General features: G+C 42.3%; 1 protein-coding gene across 6 annotated transcripts in view; it reads left to right on the top strand.

Moving 5' to 3' along the window:
- The first annotated feature begins 238 nt into the window (after positions 1-238).
- PPP1R12A (protein phosphatase 1 regulatory subunit 12A) overlaps positions 239-13,575 on the top strand; it is a 115,748-nt gene continuing 102,411 nt past the window's right edge. For 5 of the 6 annotated variants that reach the window (XM_071799528.1, XM_071799519.1, XM_065837735.2 and 2 more), the window contains exon 1: positions 239-619. In XM_071799528.1, the coding sequence (XP_071655629.1) occupies positions 383-619 (237 nt within the window). In that variant the 5' untranslated portion in view covers positions 239-382. The remainder of the gene's footprint in view (positions 620-13,575) is intronic. The other variant, XM_065837752.2, reaches the window with a different exon arrangement.

Raw genomic sequence — 13,575 nt, 5'->3', positions numbered from 1 at the left:
CGATGAGGCAAAGCGAGCCGGCCTCGCCCCAGTCACAACACGGGCGGCGGCGCCACTCCCCCACCCGGCCCCCGCCAACCCCCGCCCGCCCGCCCGCCCGCCCGTCCGTGACACCTCCCGTCCCCGCCGTCCCTCCCACACCGCTTCCCCGCAGCGTGGCTCCTCCCAGCCCCGCCTTCCCGCCGCCGGTACTCTCGCGGGGTTATGCTAACGAGGCTGCCGCCACCGCCCCGCCCCTCCGGTTCCCTCCCGCCCTGCGCCCTCCATCTGGGTGGGTGAGCGAGCGAGGGCGAGTGCGGGCCGCGGTGCGCTGTGGGATACTGGCGGTATATAGTCTATCCTCGGTGCGGCGTTAGCTAAGGGGGCCAGGCAGGAGCGGGGTATGAAGATGGCGGACGCCAAGCAGAAGCGGAACGAGCAGCTGAAGCGCTGGATCGGCTCCGAGACCGACCTGGAGCCGCCCGTGGTCAAGCGCAAAAAGACCAAGGTGAAGTTTGACGACGGCGCCGTCTTCCTGGCCGCCTGCTCCAGCGGGGACACCGAGGAGGTGCTGCGGCTGCTGGAGCGGGGCGCCGACATCAACTACGCCAATGTGGACGGGCTCACCGCGCTCCACCAGGTCGGTGCGGAGCCGTTCCCGCCGGCCGAGGGGGGCCTGGCCGAGCTCGGCGGCGGGACCGGGGCTTGGGACAGGCAGGGAAGCGGGGGGGTGGGGGTGGTGGGGCTGGCCGGCCAAGTGCCCTCCCGGGAGGAGGTGGAGGAGGAAGGGGCCGGAGGCGGCTGCTCTCCCCTCCGCTGGGGGGTGTCGGGGCGGGGAGGGGCCGGGAGCGCGGGGCGGGAGGCGGCTGCGACCGGGGTCAGGCCCGGGGGCGGCCGGAGGGGGGAGCAGCCCGGGCTCCGGGCCGGCTGGGCTGGAGGGGGTCAGAGAGGCTGCGCCCCATCCCCGTAGGCCGGACGGGGGTGGTTGGGCCTCTCCCTGTGCGGGGAGGAGGTGCCGGTGACCCTCTTTCGCTTTCCCTGCTCGCCTCGCTTCCCTTGGGAGGGCCGGGGGCAGCGGGCCTGGCCCCGTGTTGTCTGGGAGGCAGGCGGGGGGAGCGGGCCAAGTGCCCCCCCGGCGAAGGGAGGGGTGGTGGCCGGCAGGTGAGGGAGGCGGGCCCGCCTCGGGGGCGCTGCCCCGGGTGCCTCCGGCCCGGGATCCCGGCAGCAGTTTCCTGCCGGCCCCGTCTCCCCTGTTTCACACCAGTTGAGGCGGTGAAACCCCCCGCGTGTGCGTGCGGAGGGACGGATCGCCGGTTTCCCTCCGGTTTCTAAGGGGAACCAGTGTTTTGTTCCTAACATAGAGACGTGTATCGATAACAGGCTTTCTGTAGCGATAGCTCCTGCCGCAGTGTGAAAGCCGAACTTTGAGGGGAGCGGGGCTCTTATAGTTCTCTTCCGTGCGGAGAGCAGTAAAAAAAAAAAAAAAAAAAAACCCACAACCGAATCCATATTGCTTTGTTCTGGTGTGGGTATGTAGGAGGGGGAGTTGGTGTTAAGGGAGATAACTTTCACTTGGGGCAGCGGGGGAATGGAAGGGAAACTGGCTGTGAAGTTTCCTCAAAATGGATGCTTTGTGCATGTTGAACTTCATAGCAGTCTGATTGGAATCTCAAAACGTTAGCCAAATAAGGAAAGGCTGTGGCAATCCGGAGATAATGCGGGTTTGCCTGAATAGTTTTTGTTTCTCTAGAAGGCCAAAAGCTTCCACACGACATTAAATTAACTAGATATCTAAAAAAAAAAAAAATCTTTGACAAGCTAGCTTCTTGTTTTTAAGTTTAGAAGTTGTTCCACAGTTAAAAAAAAATCCTTTACGATTATGAGATCTAGGTTGATTAAGTGGAAATCTTCTCAGAATGATTAGGTGAGGTAATTAGGATGTTATTATACAGTACTGTTCTTAAATTCACCACCTCATTTTTATTTGATGTATTTTATCCATCCCATAAAGACTTTTCAAGGATGTGAGGCTCTACAAATACATAAGTTGCCCCATACTACCGGATAGAATCGCCTCTTTGAACATAAGATGTGAAATTCTATTGCTCCTTGCACTATTTCCTGTGTATAAGTAGTTGCTTGCTCCTCTATAAAGGGTTTGGGTTTGCTTTCAGTTATGAACTGAACTAGAAGAATGTGTGTTATGGTTGAACGTGTCAGTATGTTACTGCAGCACGGTTACCTGACTTCAGGCTAGCCTGATGCTAGTGAGGTTTTATGTATTTATCCTTCTCTAATCAAGTCATGATTGCTTCGTACTTCCAGGGAGCTCTGTATGAGAAGTCATACCTTAACTGGTTAGATCGTTAGGTCTACAAGTTATTCTACAGCAGGGATTGGTAGGAAAGGATGACGTTTAGTTTAACTCTGTTAGAATAAGAGATGAACAGTGTTATCTCTCTTCATGAAGTCTGGATGGCATTTTCAAAATGGCTTTGATTACTATATACAACAAAGCTTTTATCAAGATGATTCTGAGCTTATTCTCCCCTTCTTGTTACCTGTAGTCGGCTTGCAGTTTGGAAGGGCAAAGTCTAAGGGAACAGAGGTGAAGATTTACATCACTGCTAAATCTCTTACTCACTCTCCTCCTTCCTCCCTCCCCTCTTGTAGCGATACTGAAGAGTCTTTTCTGGTTTGATGGTATAAAAAGCAAAGAAGAAGATGAATTGTGAAGTTATAATCCTCTTGAGGCAGCCCAGTAAATGTTGCCTGTTGCTATAAAAAAAGAAAGGCATATAACAACCCCCTGCCTGTGACCACCTCTGAATGGTTTCACTTCATTATTAGCAATAAATCAATATTTATCAATGTTATCAAGAAATCGTATTTTCCTCTAATATGCCATATAAGTGGTGCAAATCATACATGATAGAGTCTGTAACATGAAGCTGTTTAATCAGATTTGGCTGTGGCATGGAACAAAGCTGTATGCTTTCCCAAAGGAAACTCTTCAAAAACTTGTCATTCTTCCCGACAGAGTTGTGACTGATTGATGTCATCTGTCTTGAAGCTGGATGTCAACTGTGTTGAAGTTGTTATGTTTAAGACTGCCGTCGTTTTCTTTTGCTTTTGTGTGTGTGTGTGTGTGTGCATATGTGTTGTCTGTCAGATCCTATGTAGAGTTTAGTGCTCCACAAGAATAAATTTATCTTAGCAAGGATAAAGTGACTACCTTTTCTGGGTTCTGTCCTTCTTGTCTTGCATCTAAATTTTTTTGTGGTTATTGAGAACAAATGCATGTGTCTGAAATAGCAGTAGAATTAAATATTTAGTATACTATTCAGCCTTTGTTTTTCCTGCTAGATGTGACAGTTATAAGAAGAGACTTAAGGTTTGTTCTCAGCAGCCCAGGTGGTTGGAAGTGCTAAAGGGAAAGTACCATTAATCCTGGAATTCTGGGGAACTTCAGATCTGGTCTTTAATAGCGCATCAAGCTTTGTTACTAAAGCCATTAGCTAAAGTTTTTCCATATCAGTGGGTTAGAATGCCATCACCATCAGAAAGCTTTATGTAGCAGTTGTTCTCTTGCTGCAGGTACTTTCTTCATCTCTTGACACTGCCAATGAGTGATTTTGTTTTATATTTGCATGTGCATAAATGAGTGGACTTGAGTGTATCAAATCTGAGGACATATCAGTTAAATTTCTTTGCATTAAAAATCTTGCAGAAGGGGAAGAATTGACATTAGATGATGATCATTATTCCCGTATGTAATGTTGGCTTCAAATGTCATTCTCTTTAAGGACTTGTCTATTATATGTTTAGACTTGGCCTTCAGCACAAAGAACAAAACTGTGTATGTACTGTGTTTCTGTCTGTGTGAGATATATGCAATGTAGGATATTGCAGCAGGGTAGTATGTACTGTGCTGCAATATCCTGCATTTTATATAGCTATTGTGCATGTATGTCTGTAAGACCAGAAAACTTACCTTTAAATTAGACCTTAAATTTGCAATTGCATGTCCCTTCCATTAATTTAGTGGAGGCTGGAGTTCATTGTTTTTAAACATTGCATTCCCAGACAGTTGTCACACAGGTTGAGATCTAACTTAGTGCACCTTTTCTAATCTACCTTAACAGTTGAATGTAAGGAGCACTTGAGAAAAAGATGAAGCCCAAAGGTGAGCTGTGACCTTGCAAATTAATAGTTTCTGCAGAGGTGGAGAGAAAAGTGGCATATTTTGAAATAATGTTAAGCTGAGAGTATATACTGTTTCCAGTAAAACTTTGTCCCTTCTAGGACACACATATATTTATTTGGAGTGGGATTCAGTTTTATCATCCTGGAGTCTTAGCACCTCTCCTTAAGAGTCTGGACTCTTTTCTACTCTTTCCTTGGCTTCCATGAAAGAGGACTGGGTTCGCTAGCTCTGATTGGAATTTATCTCTTAAGTGACTGAAAGTAGCTTGTCTGCAAGTGACACAGAGCTTTGTACAGGAAAGAGGAGCCCACCCTTTCTGGGCAGCACCATGGGAAGGCTGTGTGTGGTGGGGAGGGACCGTGATGTGACCGATTTCCTGGAAGGCTGGATTTCCCGTGCACGCTGCTCCCCTGGGAGCGCGGGGTGTGTGCTGTGGAGTACCTGCATGCTCCTGATAAAGAAACCGACTGAGATTACGCTGTGGTTAGGTATGACAGTTTAAGCAGTCTTCTTTTTTGGCTGCCCTTTTTCTTTGAAGCTGCTCAGACTTAGGAGGTGGTAACCTGGTTTTTGGCCTCATTCTCTCCGGGTGAGGAAGGTGGGTGCTGTGGCCTAATTCCACTACACAGCATGAAAGGAGCGTGTCCTTCTGTCTTGATCTTACTTCTTCCTGGGGAATGGTGCTGCTTTGGATGTAAGGTAAGGGAAATTGTCCTGGCTGTTTGTGTGTGGGGCTCATTGAGTACGACTAGGTGTTGTCATTGTTGAAGGCTGAACAGCAAGAGAGGCTCCTTATCCTTAATAAAGGATTCATGTGCTTTTTTTTTTTTTCTAGGACAAATATGGTTTAATTAAGCAAAGTTCCCCAAAGGCTGTGTCTCTGTTGCAAATATTAGTGTTTTTCTGCAACTCTTCAAGTACTAAATTGAATGTGGAGACTGCTTTACCCACACTATAGTTATGTTTTAGTTATGTTTTAGCTTGCAGGCACAGCAGTATGCAATTTTAAATAGAAATTTTGATTTGATGCCACTACTGTAGGACTCTGCTGCATTGATTCCTTAGTAGTAATTAAGATGCTGGGAAACTCTTCACAAGTGTATTTCACTGAACATTTTTTCTTTCGAACTGGTTAAGAACAGTTATTACTGTCTTAACATTTCCTGTAGATTCTATGGGATTTATTTGTTGGGTAGGAATACCTTCTTTTGTGGGAGTCTCTGCAATAGTTTATGTGAAAAATTCTACTGGGACTCCTGGCGGCATGCTCATAGTGCCTGTTATGGTAAAGGGTATTGTTACAGTAGACATTAACTGTTGTCCTTGTTATATCATCCTTTCGAACAGCAGGGAGTGATGGAAAAGGGCCATAGAATCTACCAGCACTGGATCCCTTTGCCTTAGGACTTGATAGAGGCACTGTCAGGATCCTTTTTGACAAATGATAACACAGGTCACATATTTGAGCTGGGACCACAGCATGCGCAGCATGTCAAGACATAAGAGCAAAGAGCAGGTTGCTAAAGTCTTAAATCTCTACGGTGTTTGCATCATAACAGCAGCACCCAGCAACCAAGGGTAAGGAAGTTATGGAAATAGCTCAAAGCTGTCCTGGTAGCCTCCCAGCTATGACTTCTGCATTGCTTCTTTTGGAGGGAGAAAATAGTGGTGTGTATGGTAAATCTGTTATTTTTTCCAAGACTTAAGTAAGAGAACTTCCTTTCATATGAAAAGGTTTGCACTCAATTATGAACCTGATGCTTAAATCTCAGTGTTTGGAGGGGGAACAACCTCCCACCCCCAGAACCATCTAATGCTCTTGTTGTAGATGATACACAACTGAGAATTTTGGAGTAATTTGCTCAGCTTGTATTATGCCATTCTGACTTTTAAAAAAATTTCTCTATCTGGACAGCAAAGCACAGAGAAAATCAGTCCTGAAATAAGCGTGATGTTGAATTCACTCAGTGATTAGACTACAGAGGCATATTTGTTTAAAATCCCCTTTGTAATAGCAGTTGGTTCTTGTGTGGGCCATAGATCTTTCTCTCCATAGTTACAGTAGCTAGGTTCAGGTTCTACAATAAGTACTGGTTAACTTCCTACTAGTCTTGTCATCTAAGAATTTTTTTTAATGCTTTGAAATGGAGGCAAGAAGAGGAGAAAAAAAGTGATTCTTTGTAATATACCAGAAGTATAATAGTGGAAATTTAGATGTTGCATTCAAAACAATTGTGATCTGCTTAGTGTTTTGTAAAATAAAAAAGTAACAATCTTTTCACCTTTTTGTTTGTTATCTCAAAGTGTGTCTTGGCCTATTCGTGGTCTGTCAGGTTTGAACCTGGGATTTCTGTGTCTGGTTACATAGCAGTTTTCATTGCTATGGATCTTTCTTTTGCACAGATAAACAGCCCAAGTCATTTTAAATATGTGAAGCATGTTTCTATGTTAGTGTAACTGACAGATTTCTTAAACTTATGTAGTAATGGAGGAAGAGTTCTACATTCAGTATAAGGATGAATTCAGCTGGTAGGGCTTTAGTGTTTAACAAAGCTAATGTTCAGGGACAATTTCTGCTGTTCTATAGCTATGAGTTTTACTGTAGCATTAATGTTACTTTTACAGTAAAGCTTCCTCTATGGTTTTCTATGTATTCTGGCAAATTCATGGCATTGTTTGAACATTTTTTCATAATAAATCATGAAAAGCACTTTAAGAGTAGATGAGATGTGCTCTTGTATGTATGTATGAAACTGATGTCAACACACTTGATTTGAGGCCTTTTTGATCTTGACATTATAGTAGAAAGCATGCTGGTTTTTACCAGATTACTAAATTTCAGTTTGTTAGATAAATCTGAAGCTAGGTGACAGAAGCAGTCAGTATAAATCATTAGTAGAGATATAGCTTGGGTCTTCTAACTGAGGACCTGTATTCCAGGCTAAAGGGTATATGTTCAATTTTAGTTGGAACACATGGTTTGGCACACTCTTGGTCAGTTCTTGTTTATCCATTTGCTTGTACTCTCACTTGCTCTTTTTCCTCAAAGTTCTTACTTGAGCTTGGAAGACACTTATTGCAATCTTCTCAGACTTTGAGAGCCCAGCAGATTATTGCTTCTTTCTGTGTAATTTTGATTCCTGAGATTGGGCTAACAGGATGTGGAATTGAGGAACATGCATGTGTTCTAGAAAATACTTAAAATTTTATCCAAGAATATATTTGAACAGGTTAGTCTTACACAAACTGATATGCTCTGAAAGGAATGTGGTGGTAGTTTTGGATAACTATAGCATGAGTACACCCCGCTGGGTCTCTTGCAACCAAGAAACTGTAAATTATGCCTTGTTGCTGCCATACTGTAGTATCAGCATAGGGTATATACATATGGGACATGCAATGTATGAGGACATTTACCTAACAAATATTGTATCAGTGCTTAGCAATGTATCTTTCTTCATTGATCTGGACATCTGTATAAGTGAAAACTGGAATGCAGCTCCAAGGCAGTGGAGCTGTTGGTAAGCTGGGCAGCTTCTGATGCTGCTGGATGGGTGGAGACATTCCAAGCTGCTTTACTTTCCTATATGCATTCCTGAAATGACAGTCAATGGAAAGCATGGCATAAGAGTGGCAGCATTCCTCAGCTGTTTCCTTTCTAGTAATTTCAAGACTGTAAGGATAGAACAAGAAGGTAAAAGATAAGGGTACCTGGGGGTAGGGGAGGGAGTGTTTCTGGATTTATTATTTTTAAGTGCTTTGTTTTGACAAGACCTGGAACCCAGCTTTTCTGTCTCAGTTGTTTTGTGAGAACACTGAAACAGCTACTGTGCTTATCCTGGAAACGCTGGATCTTTGACTCTTTCACAAAACCAAAATTAGAGCAATATGATGAAGTCTTTGGAAAATACTATTTCCCACTTAATGCCTGAGCAGTGTTAGCACTTACCCCATTAACAATATATTTCTTAGACTAATGGCTTCTAAAGGTCTGTTGAACAGTAAAGAGTAGAGTTGGCTTTAAGAAGAGGGTGAAACCTCTTAAAAAAACCAACCAAACACAAAAAACGAACCACACCAAACAACAACAACAAAACAAAAAATAAACAAAACAAAAAAAAACTTGACCAGCAAATGCAGCCTCATTTTGGGCCTACATACAGAAGTAGATTTGTCTTCAAGGCAGAGTGTAAATAGTTTTTATGCTACTGTAACTTCTGAATACTTTTATTTTACATTTGGTCTATAACTGGCACATAACCATCTATTTTGATACTAAAATATCTGTAAGCTGTGATTTTTCAGGATGTTTCCAGTTCTAAAACATTCTGTCAGAGAATGGGGTTTTTTTTTAAATTAGTCTGAAATATTCTTTGATTTATTTTCTCATGTTGTGATTGTAATTCATGGTCTTGAGTTCAAACTATGACAGCTGGCTTTAACAAGATCAGTTAGACAGCCAGTGGTGGTTATTTTGCAAGTTTTAGTTCTGGGATGATTATTTATTTAGTTTTGCTGTTGCTGTTTTACTATCCTGATAGTGAAGCAGAGGAGTAACTGAAGTATCTTCTACATACATACTTGGGTATTTGAAGTTTCTTGTACATCAAGGGATTACATGCAGGTCTTGTGTGTTGTGGATCTGGAGTACATATAGATATATGTATATATATGCCACTTTTCATGTGAATTTCATTTTCCTGTTATTTTTTTGGTTCTTTCACAGAATGACTGAGTGTTAGCAACATGAGGCCTGTTTGTTAATAATTCTGCTTAAAACTTATAGGATGAACTTACCAAAAGTATTTTTCTTCAGATTTCATAATTGAATCAAGTATTTGTCTAAGGCAAAACACCAACATCTTCATCTGGTAACAAAGGTGAAGACAGCTGACAGTCGTGTACACCGATGTATGTGTGTGGTCAGTGCTCCCTTGGGAAACACTTAACTTGGATGAAGCTTTTACCAAGAATCTGCATTCTTCTGTCAAGTCCGGGATCCTTGTGGGCCCCATTTGAAAGAAAAATGCTGTCTTGGACTTTGACTTTGAAAGTTTTGGCTTACTAATGCCCTGAAAGTTGCTATAGCATTCTTGACTGAAAACCTGTGCTTCCATTACTTAAGTAGAAAATTTGTTATTTTAAAGCTGCGAAGCATGGCATCCCAAGTTTTAACAAAAGTGTTTTTGCTTGCAGTATGTTCACGAATGTATGCAATAATACTTGAATAAGTAGGCTATATTAAGTGAATAATCTTAATGAAATCAATGAGAATTTTCCAAAAGTGTGCCTCCATCCCAGAGGTGAAACAATCCAAAGATATTGGTGTTGGTTTCTTGGCTTCTGAGTAGAGCAGAACGGGTTGGTTGCATTAACACTGTGACTGTCAGTGGGTTTTTGTGAATCTCTCTGGATGTGGCTTTCTGGTCACTCATTTTCTACTTGCTTGCAGACCACGTGGCCAAATGGTGGAATTTGTATCTCTGTATAGCTGCACTAGTATGTGCATAGTAGTTGTATTGAATACTAGTATATGTATGTCACAGTGCTTGTTGGTTATTTGTGGGTTTAGTAAGAGAATCAACTTTCCCCTTTCTCTTTACAGCAGTAACTTAGCAAATCCAGTGGCTCTTGTGCTTAACGCTTGTAAAATACTGAAGAAAGCCACTGGCAAGTATATGATTGCCCTCTGTTTTAGTTGAGCTGCCCTCAAACTTGGGTTTATGGGAAATAATTTCTTCATATTTTTACCAGCCATTTGCAGTGTCATACTTCACCACAGTCTGCCTGGCTTTGGCCTGATCCATCAAATGTGACTTCAAAGAAAGCTCATGAAATTATTGTATAAACAAGTTTTACCTATAGCTCTAGGTAAGTATAGCAGTGACTTAAAAACTACTCTTTCAATGGAAAATACAAAACAACTTAGTGTGAATGCCAGAGGACATATTGTTTATTTTGTGAAGAGAAAGACGCAAGTTAGAGGACCTGCACCTGGGATCCTGGAAGAGAGTGTCTTGAGAAACTTCTGCTTTGGCAACATCTGCCGGTGCTGGATGTGTCTGCAGATACTGATGTGAAGTATAGAAACACAGGTAACCCTCTGGCTGCTTGTGTATATGAATTCTTATTTAAAAAGAGGTATTACTTGCTTTTCTGAGAGTAGGATGAGAGGTGTGGGGGAATTGTATTCTTTCTCTAATTTCTTCTAGAGGGTTGTTCTTGAGTTTGGTTATCTCAGTGCTAACCTCTGTATCTAGTCATCCTTCACTTAAAACCAGTAATTCCTGGCTAATTCCTTGCTAATGGTCTAGCTTTACACTAGTGAATAGCAATGATAATCTAATTTCATAAGGCTGAGTTTGGAATCCATGTGCTGTTCTAGTGTCTAAGCAATGAAAAGATGATGCTGTCTTATGGTGAGTTTACTTTTAAAAAGCTAAACGCAGACTATGCATTTTTTTCCTCCTTTTCCCTATAGTGATAATTGTAGGTAGTTGACTACTGCTAATTGGGAAAAATATTTAGTGTCAGATAATCAGTTTACATGATGGTGTGGTAGATTACTTCTGTCTCTTCCATAGTACCAGCATGGCAGATGTTACTCTTCTGTTTTTCTGAAGGGGAATGTGCTAAGAGAAGGTATTTATGTCACTATGAGGAAAAGCCTGTTTCCATTTAGCTGTCCCTTTGCCTTTTTTTTTAATGCACTTTTGTGACAGCTTGAGATACTGCTTTATATATGTGTGTGTGTATATATATATATATATGAAATTAATTGCTAGAGTCCATTCAACATATCTAAATTCTGAAATAGTGCTTTTTCCCCCAGTCCCTAGGAAAGCAAAGCTATGCTATGTTGATAGGTGTGACTGTTCTACAGATGGTGGAAGTTCTGCTTGGAGAAATGTCTATTGTAGGCTGGAAGTGCCAGGTGATTCTTAGCATGCCTGAGAAGGACTGTTTGATTTATCTACTTGGTAGTTGCAGATGAGCTGGTATTCAGGTTTAGTTTGTTGGGTTTGGTCTTGCTTAAGGCTAGAGGCTTCCCCAAAGTATTTGATTGCCACATTGCCTTCAGTAAGAACTTTGTGGTCAACTGAACACCACGCAGCCGCTTACTCATTCCCCCCAAAAGGGGGAGCGGGGAGAAAAACAGAAAAGTGAGAACTTCTGGGTTGAGATGGAAACAGTTTAATAAGTAAAGCAAAAGCTGCACACACAAGCAAAGCAAAACAAGGGATTCATTCAGCACTTCCCATCAGCTGGCAGGTGTTCAGACATCTCCAGGACAGCTGGGATCCGTTATGTGTAGTGGTTACTTGGGAAGATAAAATGGCATCACTCTGAATGTACCCCCCCAGCTTTATGTACTGAACATGATGTCATACGGTACGGGATATCCCTGTGGTCAGTTGGCTCAGCTGTCCCGGCTGTGTCCCCTCCCAACTTCTTGTGCACCCCCATCCAACTCTCTGGTGTGGTGGTGTGAGAGGCAGAAATGGCCTTGATGCCGTGTGAGCACTGCCCAGCAGTAACAAAAGTATCCCTGTATTTTTAACACTGTTTCCAGCACAAATCCAAAATGTAGCCCCATACCATCTACTATTATGAAAAAATTAATTATATACCAACCAAAACCTGCACGTAGTTATAAAAACAGGCTCGGAATTCGAGTCTGCATCTGTACAGAGCTAAACAAGGTGCTAATGCTTCTTGAAACTCAGCACATATCCTACTATGATTTCTTCCTCCAAGAAACGTCTGCTGCAAGTTTGTTTCCTTTTTTTTTGTGGTATCAACAGCCATTGAGACACGGGATATTTACATCTCTGCTCCTCTTGACTTTATGAAGATACCTAACATGATACCTTGTCCTCTCAAATGCATGATTGCACTATAAATTTCTTTTTTAACTCTCTTAACACAAATTGCAGAACACAGATTTGTTCCTGTAAAGCAAATTGTGTGAACCAAAGGTTTTTGGGAACTCTAGTTTTTGTCAGTCTCAGTATGTAGATTGTGAAATGCTTGTCGTTTCCAGTGAGTCTTGATTCACTGAGAACATTGGTAACTCAGCTAAGCTATTTACCTTCTTAATCTCAAATATTTCTGGGTGAAGTCCAATTTTAGTAATGCTCTGGCTTTAGAAGGTGCATGTAAGAATCTTTCTTAAATTCTTACACTGAGGTGCAGATAATTTGCCTGCTTTAGGGAAAATGTGGCATGTACGTTTTCTGCAATTTTCTTGATTTCTGAATACGAGACTAAGTTTCAGATACTTCAGTGGCTGAGTTTTATCAGTTGGTAGAACTTGACTCGATGTCCAGGGCTTGGAAAAAAGTTATTAAGCACTCCAGTGAATATTGCAAAAATTTGTCAGTCTCTTGGAGGTGATTCCCTCCTTCCTCAAAAAACTTCAGTTATACAACAATAATACTGTTGTCAATTTAGAAGAGTATGCAAAATGAGGGGAAACTGTTGCTTACAAGATGATGCTGATATATAAAGAGTGAGTAGCAGACTGTTGGTGGCCCACTGGAATAGCTAGGGAAAGGTAATTTATCTGCTTTGTGGGGGTGGAAGGGATGAGAACAGCACTTAATTTGTAAAATTACACCTGCAGGTTGGCACAGTGTCTAAACCAAAAAATAGGCAGTAAGTCACTGGCTAAATGGACTGGTCTGTCATGCCCTCTCTTCAGCCAGTGACTCTGGCTGCTTTGCTATCTTGTATTTGAATGTGCATTTAGAGGCCTGTTTAACTTGAGGCTTTTGACTTGTCATCAGGTTTATCCCTTTGGCTCTGTCACAGCTGATGTCCACAAAAGCAAAAATCAAAGGGAAGCACCTTGCTGAGTGAGAGAGTAGAAAATGTCAGATTGGACATTGGTTATGGTAAAGTCTGTAGGAGCTGTAGTATGAAGTAGAGCTTACTGAAAAGTTGTGCAAAAGATGCTGTAGTTACAAACAACTGTGGGAAAGTTATATTTTTGCAACAGGAATAAATATCCTCTATCAGCAAGTATCAAGAGGTTATAGGTAAAAGCAAACTCAGTGATTTTTTGGTTGATTGTCTAGTTTTAAAAGTATTTGGGGGCATCTCACTTTCTGACCTGCCTGTTCCACTTGAAGAGTATTTGGTTTCTAGCCTGAAGACTGGTGGCATATTTTTAAAATGGGCTGTTGTGATGGTTATGCTGTGTTTTGTTTTTTCTCCCCTCCCACTTAAAGTGTAAACTACATTTTATGGTTAATAATTCTTAAAATTCTGAGTGGCTTTTCTTTCCAGTTATTCAGAGATGTTTCTGTGTCATGTAGTTTGAATTTAGTGGCATCCCTCGAGTTCCAGGGTTGAACAGACAGGTCTGCTGTAGAACCTTCAGGTGT

This window comes from Patagioenas fasciata, chromosome 1 (genome assembly GCF_037038585.1).
Source record: "Patagioenas fasciata isolate bPatFas1 chromosome 1, bPatFas1.hap1, whole genome shotgun sequence".
NCBI lineage: Eukaryota > Metazoa > Chordata > Aves > Columbiformes > Columbidae > Patagioenas > Patagioenas fasciata.
This window is presented reverse-complemented; position numbering and strand designations above follow the sequence as displayed.